The sequence below is a fragment of the Delphinapterus leucas genome, chromosome 3, assembly GCF_059928025.1.
Source record: "Delphinapterus leucas isolate spDelLeu-1000000601 "Yukka" chromosome 3, BTC_Dleu_Yukka2, whole genome shotgun sequence".
NCBI classification, from domain to species: Eukaryota; Metazoa; Chordata; class Mammalia; order Artiodactyla; family Monodontidae; genus Delphinapterus; species Delphinapterus leucas.
In genome coordinates, this window is record NC_143131.1 from 93018262 (window position 1) to 93039358 (window position 21097).

The window sequence follows — 21097 nt, forward strand, 5'->3', positions numbered from 1 at the left end:
AGAGCATAGTCAGAATTGGAAAGGTTTACGAGCTAACCAGTAAGAAATGTGGATGCCATTCCCCTGGTGTATGGCAAACCTGAATAAATTGAATTATCCTTTTAGTCCTCCCTGATTTGAAGCTGTTTAATGTAGCACTTGAGAACCAAGGAAATATGGCTATCTAGGTCATTTTAAATCTTGAAATTAAATGGCTTCCTTATTAAATCCAAAATACTTAAGAGTGACAATCCCGATGATTGCCTTGTAGCAGTGAAGAAGCAGCCCTCTCAGTATCACAGGTAGAGGAGTGCTTAGAAATTGGATCAGATATGCCCTTTGCAGTTTAATGAAGTCAAATGCCTTCAGGGGCCCTCTGTGTAGTGAGGATCTCCTCTCTACAGATCCTGGGATTTAACAAGCCTGCGTTGTCGCTGAATTTGAGGGGAGGTTCCTTTCTCTTCAATTATATGCACCTAGGAGAGACCAAAGAAGGGGGAACTGTTTGGTGCTTGTAGCTCACGTTATCATGGAGTTTAACAGCTTACAAAAGGCTCCCCCACTGACAGCCTCTTAACCCTCAACTTGGGGGGGCAGAATAGTCCCATTTCGCAAATGAGAAAACAAAGGCTTTGACTTTGAATGACTTGCCTCAAGTCCAGAGCTGTTAAATAGCCCAGCTGATCGACCCCTGCCGCTCTACCTCACCTCCGTTGTTTTCTGTATTATCACAGCTACTGCTAGAACATGGGAATTCTTGTAAATAATCTACCAGTATGTTCTGGTGTCTGTTATTTAACTACCTATCTCAGAGTTGGAGTCCTATTATCCTCCAAAAATATTACAGCCTTTAACTTGTGTTTGTGGGGGGGGGGACAGGGGTGGGTGTCACGTCTACTCAAAAGTGTGTTTTCTCATTTAACAAATCTGTGTCAAGCACTTACTGTATGCTGGACTATTTGGATACAAAAGAAAGTAAAACAGACAAGATCCCTGCTTTCATGGAGCTATATCCTGTTAAGGGAGCTAGACAAAAAGCAGACGAATAAATAAGAGCATAAGAAAGCTCCACATAAATAGGTCACTGTGACAGAATAACAGGAAGGCTTCATTTTAGTAGGCAGCCAGGGAAGGCATCTCTGAAGGGGGGACATGTCAACTGAGATTTTCAGGGGAAAAAGGAACAGCCATTTGACAAACCAGGAGGAGACTTATGGGCCAGCTTACCAACTTCAAGGCTGGGAAGTGGTTGGCATGAAGTTAGAATTGCCCAAATGCCCATGGAACTGAAATAGAATGAGTGAAAGGAGGAGTTCCATGAGATAAGGTGGCAGAATAGGCAGGGCTGGGTGGGATACAGATTTTGAGGCCATGGACAAAGTTTACTCTTTAAGTGTCATTGGAAGTTGTTAAAGGGTTTTACGTAGGGGAAGAACAGATCTGATTTAAATTTTGAAAGTTCACTCAGGTGTGAAGAATGGAAGGAGGTGGGCAGGAGTGGAAGCTGAGCCAGTTTTGCAGTGGACCAGCGTGGCCCAGGTGGTGGTGATGTGAAGGGGTCAGTATATGTTTGGTGGTAAAAACCCACAGATGTAAGAAAAAGGGATGGTCTCAAAGGAGAGTCTCGGGTGTCTTACTGGTGGTGTTGGGTACACGGTGGTGGCATTTACTGAGATGGAGAAGATGGAGGAAGATAAGGTTTGAGGAAAATCCAGAGTCCCCTTTGGGAATGTTAGATTGGAGGTGTCCGTGTGAAACCCTGGATATGTGAGACTGGCACTCAGGAGAGAGGTCTGGACTGAAGAAATCTGGGAGCCATGGGAATATAAGTGCCTGTTAAAGTTGTGGCACTGGATGAAATCACCCCCAGGGGGAGAGTGTTGATAGAAGAAGGGGCCTAGGATGGAGTCCTGAGGGAACATCAACCCTCACAGATTTTATAGAGAAGAGGGAGTCGGCAAAGGAGACAGAAGAGATGACCTTTCGGGTAGGAAGAAAACCAGTAGACACCTCTCATGACCCAAGTAAAGGAGAACGTTTCAAGAAGGAAGCCATACCCGATTACAGGGGCACTGCCTGAGAAGGCCTGTAAGATAGAATTGACCACACGGAGGTCTGTGAGCTGAGTAAACAGTTTCATCTAATCAGTAGGGACTGAATGTAACTGGAGCAAGTTGAGAAGTAAACGAGAGAGTGGGGACTGTTTGAAGAAGTCTGAATGTGAACAAGGACAGAAAACTGTGTCCTTGTAACACCTTATGTTGAACTGACCTTGTTGTTGCCAGAGCCACACAGCGGTCTTAGCTGTACACTCACGGGACATGTCCTGCGTTGGCGAGTGTCTCCATAATCTGCTCTAAGATATGTGCCCCTAAGATTTATCCTCAAGGCAAATGACTTCCAAGCCCCTTAACATTTTGTGTGTGTGAAACCCTGTGTCTCTTTAAGACTTGGTGGTCAGAGTGCTACAGATGGGCATGTCCCATGGGAATGAATCATTGCATTCAGGTCATCAGTGTCGTGGGACAGAAAACGGAGAGGCTGAAGGCTTACCTTTTTCTGATTTGCTTTCTGACTTTGCCATGAACTTTCGCCCTGAACGTACAGTTCTGATTCCTATAAAACTTAAAGTTCCCACCACTTATCCTACCAGTAGTTAGCAGTTAGGGGTCTGTCCAAGCTGGAAGGAGCTTTGGACACGATCCACAGTTCCCATTCAAAGGCCCCTTAAGTGTAGTTCCTTGTTCATTCACTGATTCATCTTTTGCTCCTGCCCCGTAGTGAGTGTTCTGAGTCAAGGATCTGGGGTCAAACTGCCTGGTTCAAATCCCAAGGATTAATCACCCTTTCCGTGCTGCCTCTGAGAAATGGGGATAATAATACTTAGTTCAGAGGGCTGTTGGGAGAGTTACTGATCAAGGGCTCAACAAATGGTAGCTATTACTGTGATTTCATTTGTCCCTGTGGATGGTGGTTCATCGAAGTATACCAGTTGTAACTCTCATGAGGGCCTGAGGTCACGTGGTTGGTTCCTTTCCTTGGTGTATCTACAGAGCCTAGTGCAGTACCTAGCAAATGGCTCATCTGTGGCTGGCTAGGAAATAACCAGGAGTTTATTTTTTATTTCTCATCCACACAGAATTTAGTGATTCTTCAGCTTTGAGCTTCTTCCTTCATTACTTCTCATCAGTTACATTTACTAAAACATCTGACGAGCTCACATCCAACGTGCATTTTGGCCAGAATCTAGAGTCAATGGCTAAAACCTTGGCAAATTCATGGTAGTCCTGGTGTAAAATTGTGAACGTGATTTTCCTTCCTTTGTAGCCGTATCGAACACCTCAAATCCCAAAATGACCTTCTGACCATAACCCTGGAAGAATGCAAAAGCAATGCTGAGAGAATGAGCATGCTGGTGGGGAAATACGAATCCAATGCCACCGCGCTGAGGCTGGCCCTGCAGTACAGGTAGGAAGTGGGGCGGGGCAGGCGAGTAGCCACTTTAATTTAGAAATACATCCATAGCAAGCTTCTGCATGAAAGTAGACAACATAACCAGCAAATGCTAGTGTGCTATATATTGAAAATCAATTAGCACCCTGGTGGCAGAATTAAGAAAATAAGGGTAATGAGTGTGGTATTAGTAAACAGGTATGTTTCTGTTCGCATGGTCAACTTAAATATTATTTCATTCGAGTAGTATCCCTCAAAACATCAAGTTTTGTGTTACATGTTCAAGTCTTGTTCTTTCTAATCTTTTTTTCCCAGTCTTTATTCATATTCATATATATTTTACATTGTTGTAAATCTGGGGCACTCTCTTCCTTCAGTTTGTTACAGTTTTGTAATGTTGCTTAAAAGTCTCCATTTATTTTGACTGGCTGTGTCACCTACATCAAGTTCATACGGTGTTATTACTCGTTTCTCTAAAAGACATTTAGACTTTTGCAGACTCCTGATATTGAAAATAATTCTATGGTGAATAATTTAAAACAAAAGCCTTCATTCTTGTGAGTATTTTCCTCAAGATAAAATCCCTGAAGCAGGAATTATAGGTCAAAGGGTATGAATATTTTCATGGCTCTTCAGGCGTGCTGCCAGTTTTTTCCCATAAAAACAAACCAGTTGAAATGAATATGATTCATTCATTGATGAGCAAGTGGTATATGAATGTACCACTCTTATTTTCAGCTTCATTGGCTTTGGAATTTATCTATTTTTAAATTACTGCTTGGTAAAAGCTACGAAACTATGCTTTATTGTTTTCATAGATTTATTAGTGTCACCACTTAGGCATATTTACCAAAGTCCCAGAGTAGCGATTGTATCTTGCTCTTAGCATCCTTTACAAAGGTCAGTATTGTTTTAAGAAACATTGCTTCTTCAAAAAACAATATCAAACCTAAATATAGGAGACCAAAGCAAGAAAGCAATCCTACTAGTTGACAGACACAGCAAAGCAAACAGATAATCGTCTGTGACAACTCTTGAAACAGGCCTTTCTGCACTGGCAGTCTGCCTTTCATCCGTACAGAAGAAACAATGTCCCAGCGTCTCTAACTTGAAAGACCAACTAACTGCCCTTGAGAGGAGGAGCTGCCAGTACCCAGAGGCAGTCATTGGACCCTTTTCCTTATCTCTTAGTAAAGGAACTTGAAAGTCAAGACAATAAAAAACAGTCTGTTGGCTAATAAGTGTTGTGTAAAGCAACGTTTCCCCTGCTCAGCTTGGAGAAGCTAATCAGTTCTTTGCTTGGTGGCGGGGGGGGGGGGGGGGGGTGGGGGGGGTGGGGGGTGAATTTCACTACTGCAGGCATCTGACCGGGATGACTGAGGCATTAGGCACACACTCCATCCAGTACAGACGTGGGTCCATGTGGGGTCACAGGCAGCAGTGGCTTTCAAGAGGTCGCTCTTTGATCCTCTACCTGGTGTACCCAAAGAGAGACTAATGTTCTTCCTCTTAGAAATCCATTCTCAAATTCTTGTCAGAGGTTTTGTGAGTGTTTCATGAAACAGTTGTACAAACATCTAATAGAACTTTCTGTGATGATGGAACTGTTCTCTGTGCTATCCAATATGGTAACTGCTAGCCGCACATGGCTGTTACACATATGAAATGTGGCTATTGCAATGGAGGAACTGAATTTTTCATTTTATTTACCTTAAATTCTTTTTAATTTAAATATTCACATGTGGCTAGTGGCCATTCTATTGAATAGGTGGGTCTGGGTCAAAATAGTCCCCTTTCTAGGGTGCTGTATGAATTACCTATTATTGTATGACTATTTATTATATCACAGTTTCTCGGGTCGGGAATCTGGGAATGATTTGTCTAGGTAGTTCTGGCTCAGGGTCTGTTACGAGGTTCTGGTCAAGCTCTCAGCCAGAGCTGCATCAGCTGAAACCTTAACTGGGGCTGGCAGATCTGCTTCAAAGAAGCTTTGGGTAGGGTCCTCAGTCCTTCACTGGCTGTTGGCTGGGCGCCTTAGTTCCTAACCACATGGGCCTCTCCATAGGGCTGCTCAAGTGTCTTCAAGGCATGGCAGCTGGCCTCCTCTAAAGAGGATGATCCAAGAGGGAAAGTGAAGGGAGGAGAGAGAGAGACCAGGATGGAAATCACCGTGTTTTTTAATAACCTAATCTCGGACATGACATCCCATGACTTCTGCCTTAGTCACACAGACCAACCCTGCAACAACGTGGAAGGGGATTATGCAAAGGCTGTGGATAGCAGTGTGTAGAGATCAGGGCGATTGGAGAGCATCTCGGAGGCTGGCTGTCAGGAACGTATTACCTTTCCCTTCGAGCTGATCATCAAAGGGCCAGCAGACTTGCCTCCCTCATCTTTATGGCTTCTCTTGTATTTTTCTAGATCCTAGTTTAAAGTTTAAAAAAAAAAACAAAAAAAAACAGGGGCAAGGGAGGGGGCCACATAACAGAGGAAGACCCTGGCTCTGGCCAGGAGTATCCCTGGGTATTTCCTTGCTGACATGGACGGCGAGGCTGAGAGCCAGGTCCCGAGCTGCTTCCCACCCCGGGCATGGCGCTGCATTGGAGAGGCTCGCCATCCTCTGCCCGAGTTGAGGATGCCGTGTGCTTCTGTTTCAGTGAGCAGTGCATCGAAGCCTATGAACTCCTCCTGGCGCTGGCCGAGAGCGAGCAGAGCCTCATCCTGGGGCAGTTCCGCGCGGCTGGTGTGGGGTCGTCTCCTGGTAAGTGTGGCCGGAGTCCCTCCGTCCCCTTCCTTCCTCCTCACCCCCCTGCCTCTCTTGCTCTCCTGCCCCCATCTCGGCTGTTGGCATTGGCACGCCTCCCGACAACATGAAATTCCCTTGTCAAGTGTGTTTTTCATTTTTTCCTCATGATTGAGTGAGTAAATTGTTTATGTTGAATGCAGCAAGAACTGGAGTGGAAACAGCATTACAGACAAGTTAAAACAAACAAACCCTCTCAGGAAATGTACTCTCCCCGGCTGGCAGTAGAACCAGATGGAGTGGGAGGCCCAGGTTCACGATGAAAGGGACCAGCTTTCCCGCAGCCTCTCTCTGATGCTGGTTGTTGAGGGTCCCTTTGCTGCCCACAAGGCCTTTGCCTCTTGTGGCTGCTTTTGTTGGCTGTGCTTTTTCTCCAGGTTTGTTCCTTTGAGTAGGTTGGAAGCGTGGGTTCCCCCTACCTGGTCTCCAGGTGTCATGGGAATGCAGAGGAACGTTTCATACCTTGCTCTTGTCAGCCTCACCGAATGCGAGCCCTGGGAGCCCCGGGAGCCCCGGCCTGCCCCTGTGGGGAAGCAGAGGTGTTGCCAGCCCACCTCAAAGCCCTGCCTCTCCCTCACCCCAGGGGTCATGCGTCCTGTTGGCGTGATTCCTCCCTCCAGATCCACACCGCTTCCCACTGCTTACCCTCACTGTTGAGTAACTAAAAGGGCTATGGACTGAAAAAGACACGAGTGTGGCATCCTAGTTACCATCGTTTGCCAAAACTTCACCAGTGACTATGGCTGTGGGCATTGAGATGACATGAGGACAGTGGCAGTGGAAATAGTGTTTGGGAGGGAAGAAAGCTCCAGGGACAGAGGTTGCCATCTCTGATGCTGAGGCCTGCAAACTCCCACAGCCTACACCTGATAACAGCAGCTTCTCCCGAGAAGGCATGGCAGGTGAACAAAAAACTGACCAGACCACTCCAGAGTCAAAGGTGGGTGGCGTGGGCAGGCTGGGGACCAGGCCACCTGTCATGGACTGGCTTTTCCTTGCGGGCTGTGAGCCCACGTTAGAGTTAGTCCTTCCAGGACACACCTTGCAGAGAAGGTCGCCGTCGGGGTACCTCCAGAATGCATCCCTCTCCTCCTTGCCAGCTCCTTGCTCCCTGCCTGGGCTCTAGCTTTTGCACTGAACATTCACCTATTTTTCCTCCTTCAGTTTTGACATGGACAGGAATCTGAAGCAAGTCTGAAGGGAATGAAGTATCCTGGGTATTAATTTCCTGCTTCATATCCAAGTCACCCAGCGAGGAAGCAGGCCTCCATTTGTATGGGTGACCATCCTCCACCCCCCTCTCTGGGATTTCTGGTTTTTTTTTTTTTTTTTTTTTTTTTTTTTTTAATAGGATTACCATCCCAGCCCAGAAGTAGAAACTCTGCCAGCATTTCCATTAGGAACCTCATTTTTCAGGGTCTTTTAACCAAACCATAAAACTTTATTCCTCCTCTTAAACAGATTCTAAAATGATCTTGGCCTGCTGTCAGGTTTTTTTGTTTTTTTTTTAATGTAAGTATTAAGGAAAATGATCAATTAAAGGAAAAAATCAATGATCTTATTTCCAGTTTGTATCAGAGGAATGTCTTAAACTGTTCCATCCTTGAAAGGTACCTTTTATGAGGCTTGTACCTACTCAGCACAGTTACTTGGTAGGAGCTGAAAGGACTTAAATAAATCTGCATTTTAAATATTTAAAATCAATAATAAAATGCCTTGTATTAACATAATCCTGGGTGGCTCATGGGTCTGTTTATTAAATGGGGCAGTCAGTAATACGCCTCTTCAGAATTCAGAGAGCAGTCAGTTGGTGCGACATATGTAAAATATCTTATTTGTGGAAGGAGAAAAAAGTATGAAAGTTGTCAGAGAAGTGGCCAGAGGGAGGTCCAGGGAATCTGAGCCTGCGGGACACGAACACCCACGTTTCCTCCCCCTCCTCTGTAAAGCAGAGTGTTGACTGACTTCTTAGCAGCTCCCTATTAAATCTCACTCTTCCATTCTGCTGACAATGGCTGCTGACCTGTCAGCCTGCCCTAACGTGCCATGTAGTTGCACAGGAAAGCAAGTACTAGTTGTAACATTTACCCACAGTGTCAGTTATTGTGGGTTTTTTCTTTGTTTCTTGTTGACTGCACAGGTGTTCATTCTAGATGATTTAGACCAGTGCTTTTCGAACTGGGCCTGGGAAGCTGGAGGAGTTTCTCTAGGCCTCAGTGGTGGGCATGGAGGGTGGAGAAGCTGAGTGTATGCCCCCCACCCCTGCCCACTTCAACCAGTTCCACATTTGCCAGTTCTGTATCTTAGGCTTTGGCATAAGATTTCATATATACACACTTGGAAGATCATGGGTCTGAGCTGCAGAGGTAACAAACCAATGACTTATTTGGCCGGCATGGTTTTTGAAAACACAACAAGAAAGTGACTGTCTTGGGCAGGGAATTCCCTGTCTGGCTCTGTGGTGGTGGCCACGACCCTGACGTCTTGCTCCAGCCCAGTTTCCTGGCCTCTGGAGGCAGGGGAGCTCGCCCCTGGCCATGACCTAGCTCAGAGAGAAAGGTCAGGGATAGCGTCCATAGAGGACAGTCAGAGCCAGTCTCAAGGTCTCGTTTTAACCATTACTTTTGTGTCTCGTGCCTACACGAAGCTCTCAGCAAAGCTGCAGACTTGTGGAGAGATCGTAAGGTTTGGCCTCAGTTTCTCCCTGGCCTCATTCACAGGGAAGTACCAACCAGCGCAGGGGAGAAGGGCCACACAGGAGACTTGGGGCTGGACACGGGGAGCAGCGAGGAGCCTGGGGAATTAGAAAATCATAGGTTAGAGCTGGAAACAGACCACAGAGCTCCTACTGGCCAGCCCCTCATTTGTCGGGGAGGACCGTGGAGGCCAGAGCAGAGAAGATGCCTTCCTCGGTGCAGTTTCTTGGTGAAGAGCCAGGCCCAGGATGCGCGTCTCTTCACTGGCATTCACCGCTGGACTCCTCTCTACTGCGCCACCTCCCCCCCGAGTAACTGGCTACTGATTGTCCAGACTCACTCCTCTGGACCAGCGCTGATTCACCCATTGGCTTCTCTGCCATGCAGGAGACCCGTCAGGGGATGAAAACATCACTCAGATGCTCAAGCGAGCTCACGACTGCCGGAAGACAGCCGAGAATGCCGCCAAGGCCCTGCTCATGAAGCTGGACGGCAGCTGCGGGGGAGCCTTTGCTGTGGCCGGCTGCAGCGTGCAGCCTTGGGAGAGCCTGTCTTCTAACAGCCACACCAGGTAATTCTCGGCCTTTCTGCCGCGAGCTGGATGCGTGCCCACAGGTAGTCCGCTCACTAGGCTTGATGTGCAGTGACCTGGCTCTTAAGGACTGTGAGGCTTGCTGGAAGACAGAATTCTACCCCACCCCCCACCCCCCCAGCTTGCAGCCTGCTCCCGGGAATCAGAATGGGAGAGCTGGAAAGCGCCTTCTCACTTCACCAGTGTGGGAAATGCCGCCCAGAGAGAAGGGGTGATTTGTTCAAGGAGGTGGAACCCAAACCTACCTTTCTGTCCGGTACACTTCCCCCTTTTGGTTCTACCCTCCATTTCATTATAGTCCTTGATTTTCAAGAAGTATTTGGGGCGGTGAAGAAGGCCCATGTGCTGCAAATGGTCCTTAAGCACACAAGACCCAGACCGCATCCTATTTCCAGGCTCCATTCTCTCCCTTCCTCTTGTGCCTCTGTCCTTTGTAAGCCCCCCTCAGGCAACAGACTTCCCTTCTCTCACCTCTTTGCCTTGTAGAGTGATGCATAATCATAGTGTGTGCTTGGCAGACACTTAGTCATGAACCTGGGCTCAAGTTCAGTATCTGTGGATCTAGAAAACTGAAGTGGGTACTTGAAAAAGATGGGGAGGGGCTTCCCTGGTGGCGCAGTGGTTGAGAGTCCGCCTGCCGATGCAGGGGACACGGGTTCGTGCCTCGGTCCGGGAGGATCCCACATGCCGCGGAGCGGCTGGGCCCGTGAGCCATGGCCGCTGAGCCTGCGCGTCCGGAGCCTGTGCTCCACAATGGGAGAGGCCACAACAGTGAGAGGCCCGCGTACCGCAAAAAAAAAAAAAAAAATGGGGAGGAAAGCAGTGAACACCTTGCTAAGCATAATTTGCGGAAGCCATTGGATTCTATTGGATGTGGGTAGAGGGTCAGAATGAAACTTTTTCTAATGACCTTCTCATTTCTTGCCACCAAAACTCCTAAAAACTGAATGCCTTCCCTTTTTCTTTCGTTCTGTAAAATTATAGTTGATTTACAATGTTGTGTTAGTTGCTGGTATACAGCACAGTGATTCATAGAGATATAGAGATATAGAGATATATGGGTATATGTATTTGGATATATGGATACATATATATGGATATATATATATATATATGGATTTTTTTTTCAGATTCTTTTCCATTATGGTTTATTACAAGATACTGAATATAGTTCCCTGTGCTATACAGGAGGACCTTGTCATTTATCTATTTTGTATATAGTAGTTTGTATATGCTAATCCCAAACTCCTAATTTATCCCAGCCCACCCCCTTTCCCCTTTGATAAGCATAAGTTTGTTTTCTATGTCTATGAGTCCATTTCTGTTTCATAAATAAACTCATTTGTGTCATATTTTAGATTCCACATATTAGTGATATATATTTGTCTTTCTCTGTCTGACTTCACTTAGTGTGATAATCTCTAGGTCCATCCCTGTTGCTGCAAATAGAATGCCTTCCCTTTATATCCCAGTTCTGTCTAGAAAGTACTTTGTTAGAGATTGTCATGTGATAACCAAATCACAAAAGACAGGAAGGGTAACTTACCCCATTTGTATAGGTGAGAAAACCTAGGCTCAGAGGTGAGAGAGTGACTTGCCTAAATAAGGCTGATAGATAAGAGGGAAATCAGAACCCAAGCCCAGGACTTTGGCACCAAGCATATTATTCTTTTCACTAGGCCAGGTTGGATCTCATGATTTTAAAAAAAAAAACAGTGTCTACTTGCAGGTCAAGTGACCAAAGCCACATGAGGGTGGATTCAATCTTAAGAGTAAAAGGAGAGATACTGATGTTTTTTTCGGTACCTGAGACAAACTTAATGGTCCCATCTGTCTTTCCCACTGGTAGGACCCAGCCATCTGCCTAAGTGCAGATTTAACTGTCCTGGACCTGTTGCCTCAGGAAAGGGGACATTCCCAGTAACGTACTTGGCCAGGTGCCCACAAACACAAGGGACTTATTTCCTCTGGACTGCAGCAACAATTGTCTTATTCAGGGTAGCACAGATTATAATTTATTTTTTTCTTAAAACCATATTCTTCTGTTTAAACACAGAAAGCAGATGCTCTTCTTAATGACTTTTCCCAATGTGTATAATCTATAATTTCCACCTTCATTTAGCATAAAAATGTAGTTCTCATGTTGTCAATGATACTGTTCTGTTGCATTAGTGAATACAAGACTTGGGTTGACAGGAATTGTGTACCATTTCAGTGGCTTATAAGGGGTGTGTTACAGATCTTTTGCTCATCCCTCCCCACCTGCAAAATAATTTTGTTGTTTTAATCTAAATCAGAGACAAATTTAGAGCCAGTCAGGAGCGGGAATGTTTTCTCACCAGCTATTCAGTGGAGACCCTGATTGTGGATATTTCTTAGAAATATTTTAATGTATAGATGAGCCTTCATTTTTGTGACAGCCTTCTTAGAGAAGCTTAATTTTAGGTAATGTACTTCTGTAGGTTGACATAAACTCAGAACATAGTTTCAGTTTGCAAGGATGACCTCACTGAAGAATGGCTCTTGAACTAAATTCAGTCTTCAATGGATCTTTGCATCAAAGTACAGAGACCTTTAGCTCAGATTTTACTCAATTCTCCTTAAAAGTTCCCTTTCATACTCCCACCCAAATCAGAGCAGCTCAGAGAGGGGGTTACAGGCATTCGTGTTGGCAACACACGTTCTTGAGACCTGATACAGCCAGACGACTTATGTTCAGCGTGGCTCAGAAAAAAAGTCCCAGACCACCAGATGCTTTCATAATTATAATAATTAATTTTGTTTGTACATCTTGCCATTCCACTCAGCCATTCTCACGTGTCAAGATTATGGAAGAAAGAAAGACAAGAGGCTTTCTGAGTTGGAGGCTTTATGTGGCTCCATCCGTCGCCTCCCCTCCCCCTGTAGCCAGCTGGCAGAATTCTAACAGAGAGTCAGCCAGCTGTTCCTCCAGGTCTCAGGAAGGGAATGCTGAGTACCAGGCCTCCAGACGCCTTTCTGGCAGCACAGGGCAGCCCCCGGTAACAGCAAGGTCATGGTTTCAGAAGGGAGCAGCTGAGGGGCAGTTACTAGCAAGGAGAATAAAAACGGTAGGCAGCCCATCAGTTGACTCTGTAGTCTGGAGCCCAGGGATGCTGCTGTTTCAGTTTTGAAACACTTCATTTTTTTTTTTGCAAAAATACAGCCATGGCCGCATCAGAAAATGTAATTATCTTAATGGGCATAGTAACTAGGTAATGTGGGTTGCCTGGATAGCTTTATCAATGTATCACAACAGAGAGGCAAGTGGACTAAATTGATGAGAAGTGGGAATAGGAATTCTCAGTCAAGCCCACCCTTTTGGTCAAGCATCACAGTTTCAGCTCACTGGGTGGAAGCACAATCATCGATCTAAATCTACGAAAGGACAAGGGGCCAAGACAGAGTAAGCCACAGCAAGTCTGTCCTCATGGAGGCTGGACTCCCTTTTGTCCTGCCATCAGGTGTGGATCGGGTTGAGGCTTGTGAGACTGGTGATTGCAGCCTTGCAGTGAGCTCTGGGAACATCCAGGGAGCCGGGGTCCCACCTGGCTGACCACTCACACTGGGGCGTAATCCCCAAATTGGAATGGAGGGTGGTGGAGCTCCCAGCCCTCACCCTCTAAGTCAGTCTTGATTAAGATGAAGTTTCACTGGGACGGAAAGAAAGGCTGAGGACAGTGGAAGCACATCCATTGAAAGGGTAAATGGGATTGAAACAGCCATCCAGTTAGGACAGGCCTGTGCCCCACCACCAGCAAGCTTCCGGGCATGAGAGTCAGACTAGGTCTGCCTGTCGTAATAGGCGTCTTTACTTCCCTCTGAAAACCAGAGGTGCTTTCCCCATCCAAGTACCAGGAGAGTCCATCCAAAGTCCTTGGGATTAATGCTTAGAAGTGCTGGTAAATTCGGAAGCCCAGCTCAGACACAGTACTCCACATGACAGCATAGCATGGTGCTCAGGCCTCCTGCGAAAATGTCCTTGTCACTTATCATTTAGGTTCTATGGGAACTAGATAGAGACCTGAAATGCTTTTGCTTTTCTTTTTTTAAGACCTAACCTGCTGATCTCAAAAGAATTATATGCTCATTGTAAAAATAAACTGAACAGTTAAAATCCAAGCCTGACATATAAAATTCTCCATGCTAGGACCCTCCCTGGAAAGGACACTGCACACAGTTTGGAGCGTATCCTCACAGATTTAAGTGTCCATTTTTTATGACCTAGACGTTTGGTTGCCAATGACAGAAACATACTCAAATAGCTTAAAAGGGGGTCTTGGTGGAAGGATATCAGGTCTCCCACAGAGGAGCCACGTACCTGGGCAGAGGAGAACCGGCCGCCTGGGCACAGCCGGGCCAAGCCACACCTGGCCAGTCTGGCCTCCGCACACGGCTTTCACCTCTTCCCTGCTGCAGGCTGCTCCCCAGATGACAGAAAACCAGCCCACCGCCTGCTTTAGTATACCAGGCTGACTGGTTTCTCTGGTGTCAAGTAAGAAAATCCTGGGAAGGAACATCTCGCCCAGCTGGGCTCAAGTGCCTACCCAGTCATCCGTGGCCATGACAGTTCTTGCAGGAGCCACGTGGGCAGAGAAGGGGTAGGTCCCAGAAGAAGGCGGAGGGTGTGTCGTCAGCAGACCAACACATGGCATCTTTAAAAATGTGACTGCATCTCATTTTAACCCAATAAGGATCCTATTTAGGTGGACTCTCTCGAAACTTGCTTTTTCCCCTTAGTATTACATTTTTAGGCATCTTTCCACGTGTGTCGTTCTTTTCAGTAGTGCCCAGTCTCCCATTGGATGGCAGTTCGTCGTGTATTTAGACAGCTTCCTCTTGTTTGGATGTTTGTATCCAGTTTTTTACTATTAAAACACTGCTGCAGTCACCATCCTTGTCCTTATACCTGCCCCCCTCGTGCAGTTTCTGTGGGACCAATTCTGAGAAGCAGAATGTACTGACTCAAAAATGACTGTTGTTTCAGATGTCAAATAGCCCTTCCATACATGATCCAGCCAGTGTGTGAGGGCCTCTTCCTCCACACCCTTGCTGAAACTGGGTAGTATACATTATTCTCATTTGGCCAATCTCTAGGCAAAAACATACCCTTAATATTTTACTCTGTACCTCTTAATTATTACTGATGTTGAAAATCATTTACAGTCACCCCTCAGTATCCTTGGGCGATTGGTTCTAGGACTCCTGTGGATACCAAAATCTGAGGATGCTCAAGTGTCCCTTATATAAAACATTGTAATATTTGCACTGGAACCTACAAACATCCTCTCATATATTTTAAATCATCTGTAGGTTACTTAAAATACCTAATGTAATGTAAATGCTATGTAAATATAGTTGCCAGCACATAGCAAATTCAAGTTTTGCTCTGGAACTTTCTGGATTTTTTTTTTTTCCCCCAAAGATATTCCACCCGCGGTTGGTTGAATCCGCAGATGTGGAATTCTTAGATAGGGAGTGCCGACTGTAAAATGTTTAATGTTTTTAATGTCAGAGAAATTGTTAGCAGCAGTATAGGTGTCAGGTCTAGATGGTGTCTATCTTGGTGTGTTATCGGCAGCCAACTCAGGAGCAGTTTAATATTTGTTTTAGAGATGCCTGGTTCCCAACGCCATCGTAACGGCACCATATAAAGACCTGCAGGAATAGAATCCATCTCCTAAATGTGTCTCTCATTTTGCCTTCCACTGTCAGCTGAGTTTCTGGAACCAGCAGTTTTTGAGGACTTCAGTTATCTGGCAGAAGATTTCCCCTACCCATGTAGTCATCCCCTGGGTATCCACCGGGGATTCATTCCAGGACCCACCACGGACTCCCCCAGCCCCCATCATAAACATAGTACTGTATTTATTTTTAAAAACCCACGTATAAATGACCTGCACAGTTCAAGTTCATGGTGTTCAAGAGTCAGCTGTATTTTTTTAGATAATTTTTCCTCCCCAAACCGCTTCTCCTTGAGAATTCTGATAATCCTTTGAGAACGTTCAGACCTAAGAGGTTTGGATTGTGTTGAGTACTTTTAGTCCTATGTGACAAAGAATTGTCAGAAAAAAAAGGTAGGGGGGCATGGGGGGATACCCAGCACAACACTGCAAAATTCAGGCAGTTGACAAGGCCCAAGCTTCTGCTTAGAGGAGTGGGGTCGAATGTCACTGGCCTGACCCCCTCCTTCAAATAAATTTAAAATGCTCAGCCAACAGAAAGCCCCCTAGTGGCACTTTCCTTCTGAAAATGAGCTCCTCCTTGGTGTAAATGAGATCCTAACTGGGGCCAGGTAAGACATTGATAAAAACTTCAGGAAAAATCCGCCTCTGGTTTTCAAGGCAAAAGGAATAATATGTTCTTTTCTCTTTCTGCCGAGACAAGATGAGGAAGCTGGAAAAAAAAAAAAAAAAGGATTTTTCTTCTAAAAGCAGGATGGGGAGTTGTCTTCAGGACAGGGCTGGGACATGGTGGAGAGGGACAGAAGAGAGGACATTTGAAATCGACGGCTGCTTAAATAAACTGCTGTATCCGCGTCCCACTGTGAACAGGGCAGGCAGGAGCGTGGGCTGCCCCAGGCTGGCCGGCGTGCGCTCGTGTGCGGTGAGCAGACAGATCAGCTGTCAGCTGGCGACTAATGGACGCAGAGCAGATCCAGCCGAGGGGAGCTCAAGCAGAGAGCATCATGGTAAGGAAGGAGAAACCCACGCAACCTGGCCCAGCTCCTCGAAAAACCGGGGGAGAAGGCAAAAATGTGCGGCCCCAGAATCCTGGGACCAGCTGGGGTTTGCTTCCTCTGCAGCCCTCCCCGCAATCCCTCTCACCCTGGAGAGGAGGAGTAACCCGGCCCACTGGGAAAGTGATTTATTCCCCCTTGACAACTGAGCTCACCCGGCATTCCGAGCCGGGAGAGTTAATGGATGACTTAACCCCAGCCCGGCAGCCGGCAGCCGGCGGCAGGCCCTCAGGAGACCGACAGCGCCTTTGTCTGCAGGAGGCCGGAGAAAAGGCCGCGGCTTCCCCTCCTCTTACCATTGTCATAATCATATTCCGCGGTGGTCCATTAAGAGCACAAAGCAGAATTGTAATTAACCTCGCCTGATCTGTTCCCCGCTGGTGTCCTGGAAGGGAGAGAGGGAAGCTGGAGAGGGGCAGCGGGGCTAGGTGCTTACCTTGAAATTAAACTTTCCCCTGGAAAAGCACTTTACAGCTCTGAGCTTCCCACAGGGGTAAAATCAGTGGAGGGAGATCTTTTGTCCTTTTTTCTTTTTCTTCCTTTCTTAAAACTATACCCACAGCAGGGATGGTGAAACAAAAGCCTTCCCCACCTGGCCTGGGATCGGGTGCCAGGCCCTAGAGGGTTCCAGGACCCCCCAAAGCCTGGCAGCCTCTGCCCTCCCCCCGCCCCGATGTTGGTGTCTCCCAGGCAGTTCTGGGGGTTTGCAAGTCCGGTCAACACTTGCTGCTCTGCTTCCCCCGCAGATGGGTGGTTTTCTGCAGGACCTGCTAGGTGGCTGACATCCCTGGAGGGAGGCCCTGAGCCTGATGTTGGGTGTCTCGGGGCCACTGGCACAGCTGTGCTTCCTCCCCGCCCAGAGCAAGTGCTGTGTGTGGGCTGCCGGCTTCAGGACCCATTGTCTCATTTCCATAGCCTGGTGACATGGCAACTGTTAGTATCGCCTTTGTCACAGCCCAGAAAGGTTGGGTGATTTACTCTGGGCCATAACGCTAGGCATTGGCAGAGGAAGAATGTTTACTCAGGTCTGCCTGATGTCAGAGACCTGCTCAGAATCACTGGTACCCACCAGGTCAGCCCAAGAGCACGGTGGCTCTCCCTAGAGAATTTGTGATGGGGTGCCGTTACTTTACAGGCTACTTTGCAAATGCCCAGTTATCCTGTGGGGTGGACCAGTTGTTCTCAAACCAGGCTGTGCCTCAGAATCAGTGGGAGAGTGCATTAAAACGGATGGCTGGTCACCCCACCCCCCCACCCCTGAGTTCCCGACTCTGTGAGTCTGGGTAGTGGGGCCTGGGAACATGCATTCCTAACAAGTTCCCAGGGGATGCTGCCGTGGTCAGCCCCTCGACTGCCCTTTGACAACCACTGGGGAACACCAGTCCCGCTAAATGGAAAATATGCCAACATATTATCCTTTCAGGGCCTGCAGAATAATTAAAGAACTCTAGCTTCTACTGTCCTTAGAGTTTTGAAATTTTTGTTAAATTTTTTATTGAAGTATAGTTGATTTACAGTGTTGTGTTAATTACTGCTCTACAGCAAAGTGACTCAGTTATACATATATATACATTCTTTTTCATCTTCTTTTCCATTATGGTTTATCACAGGATATTGAATATGGTTTACTCTGCTATACAGTAGCGCCTTGTTGTTTATCCATTCTATATATACCAGTTTGCATCTGCTAATCCCAAACTCCCACTCCATCCCTCTCCCAGTCTCCTCCCCCTTGGCAATCACCAGTCTGTTCTCCATGTCCCTGGTTCTGTTTCTGTTTCATAGATAGGTTCATTCGTGCCATAATTTAGATTCCACATACAAGTGATATCATATGGTATCTGTCTTTCTCTTTCTGGCTTCCTTCACTTAGTACGATAATCTCTAGTTGCATCCATGTTGCTGCAACTGGCATTATTTCATTCTTTTTTATGGCTGAATAATATTCCATTGTATATAGATACCATATCTTTATCCATTCATCTGTTGATGGACACTTAGGTTGTTTCCATGTCTTGGCTATTGTAAACAGTGCTGCTGTGAACATAGGGATGCATGCGTCTTTTTGAATTACAGTTTTTTTTGTTTTTTTTATTTTTTTTTTTTGCGGTACGCGGGCCTCTCACTGTTGTGGCCTCTCCCGTTGCGGAGCACAGGCTCCGGACGCGCAGGCTCAGCGGCCATGGCTCACGGGCCTAGCCGCTCCGCGGCATGTGGGATCTTCCTGGACCGGGGCACGAACCCGTGTCCCCTGCATTGGCAGGTGGACTCTCAACCACTGCGCCACCAGGGAAGCCCTGAATTATAGTTTTGTCTGGATATATACCCAGGAGTGGGACTGCTGGATCATATGATAATTCTATTTTTGATTTTTGGAGAAACCTCCATACTGTTCTCCATAGTGGCTGCACAATTTACACTCCCACCGACAGCATAGGAGGGTTCCCTTTTCTCCACACCCTCTCCAGCATTTGTTATTTGTAGACTTTTTAATGGTGGCCATTCTGACCGGCATGAGGTGGTACCTCATTGTAGTTTTGATTTGCATGAAATTTCTTTTTTAAGTCACAGGAATCAAAGGGTGGCTCAAGTATGTTATATTTCTAAAAAAGCATTTCAAAGAAAATATGACAAAAAGGTCACCCAGATATTGGTTTAGCTCTGCGTTTTCTCTATATTTAAAATTTTCCAAAGCGACTTTTAATGAAAAGAAGAACTACAGTTGTAAAGTGAGCCTCTTGTGCTGGGTCCCAGCTTCACGGGAAAGGATCTCCTACCTGAAGCTCCTCCCCACTCACTGGAAGAGCAGTGTTGCTATTTCCCAGGAGCGCGCTGTCTAAACACGTCATGCCTGGGAGCACATCTCCACACTCAGCCCCGTGCAATGCTCCGTGAACAGGGCCACAGCTTCAGTTCGCTCTGATTTTGTGGCTCATGTGTGGAAACTTAGGCATCTGTCCCTCCACGTTGTGTTGACAGTCCATGAAGGCAAGCTCCGAGTCCTGTTGAATGGTTTTGTGTAAGGCATGCCTGTCACCGAGCTGTTTGCAAAACAGGTCTTTACCGAAGAAGGCTGAGATCCTGAGGGAGGGACCCTGTTTCCTCCCTAGGATGAATCCCTCTTGTTGGGCAGCTGTCATCCTCAGAAGCCCCCGCTGGCTCCTCAGCGCCCTCTGCTGGCGGTACCGCTTGCTCCTTCATGCTTTTCTTGGGCTGCTTTGTTTCTTTATGCAATTGCACCTGAAGTGTTCCAACTGGAGGGTATTGCTGCTTGTCCCCTCTCGTCCTTTTTAAAATACAGCTTGAGAACACATAACATTGATGATGAGTAGTTTTTAACCTACTTCCTGCCTTCTCAGCTCCCACCGTTTCCCCCAAGCTTGTTGCAGTAGCCTCCAAAAGGTCTTCTGCCTCTGCCCTTGCCTCCCTGCATCTCTCCTAGTACAGCAGCCAGAGGGATCCTGTTAAAATGGAAGGCAGATCATGTCACTCCTCTATTACAAACCCTCCAGTGGCTTCTAATTCTAGAGAAAAAGACACAGCCCTTATGAGACCCTATGTGATGTGGCACCCTGCCCCCCACATACACACCCTCCTGTCTGACCAGCTCTCCTCCCTCTCCCCTGGCTGACCCCCATTCAGCCACAGTCTTATTCTTGCTGGCCAGCCGGCCTTGCTGCCTCAGGGCCTTTGCATTTGCTGTATCGTCTGCTTGCCTCCCTCTTCCTCCAGATACCCACATAGCTCCCTTTCTCACCTTCTTCACGTCTACTCCTTGAACTCTGTTTGCAAGAATCACCCCACCCCCTCTTTGTGATCCCCATAACTGCGTCATTTTTCTCCCTGGTACGTCTCCTTGTCTGATGTGCTGTCTGTTTTACTTGTTTGTCTCCCCTGTTAGAATATGAGTTCCATGAAGACAGAGATTTTTCTAGGGCCTAGAAAAGTGACCCACAGTAAGTACCCCAATATTTCTTGAATGAATGAATGATGGCTATATTTACTGAGTGCTGGGCACTATTCCAGACACTTTCGGTTTACCTCATTTAATCCTCACCACAACCTTAGGAAGTATGTACTGTATTACCTTCATTTTAAAGATAAGGAACTAGGCACAGAGAGTTTGAGTCATGCTACCTCTAAATCTACAAAGCGTATAAGATGCTCAGGTCCCAGGTAAAGGCAGCACCGCTGTATTCAGGTTCCCCAGAGAAACGGAATCAACAGGTGTGTGTGTGTATGGATGGAGAAGCTGATTGATTGACTGATTTTAACGAATTAGCTCATTTGATTATGGGGGCTGGCAAGTCCTAAATCTACAGGGCAGGCAGGCTGGAGACCCCAGGAAGGGGTGATGTTGCAGGCTTGAATTCAAAGGCAGTCTGGAGGCAGAATTTCTTCTTCCTTAGGGGATTTCCATCTCTTCTTTTAAGGCCTCAACTCATTGGATGAGACCCACCTACACTACGGAGGGTAATCTGCTTTACTCAGTCTACTGATTTAAATGTCAATCACGTGTGAAAAATACCTTTACAGCAACATCTAAGAGGGGTGTTCGGCCAAGCAGCTAGGCACCATAGCCTAGCCCAGCTGACACGTGTAGCTAGCCGTCACAGCCTCTGAAAAGGTGTTGTGTGTTGGTCAGACTCATCTTGCTCCCTTCATCTCTAAGGAACATCCCACCTGTTCTGATGGGGGTTGGGGGGTGAAGGATGGTAGGGGACCTCAGAGAGTCTGTGGTGCTTGGGAGCTTCCAGTCCTGGCAGGAGTTCTCTGACCTGAAGACCACCCCAGGCCCTAGGAAGTTCTCTTCCTTG

General features: G+C 46.8%; 1 protein-coding gene across 4 annotated transcripts in view; it reads left to right on the forward strand.

Annotated features, from left to right (window-relative positions):
* Positions 1–21097, forward strand: part of MCC (MCC regulator of Wnt signaling pathway) — a 432845-nt gene that overhangs the window by 382256 nt on the left and 29492 nt on the right. For all 4 annotated transcript variants that reach the window (XM_022591311.3, XM_089908423.1, XM_022591356.3 and 1 more), the window contains 3 exons: positions 3307–3447; positions 6090–6193; positions 9319–9502. In XM_022591311.3, the coding sequence (XP_022447019.2) occupies positions 3307–3447; positions 6090–6193; positions 9319–9502 (429 nt within the window). The remainder of the gene's footprint in view (positions 1–3306; positions 3448–6089; positions 6194–9318; positions 9503–21097) is intronic.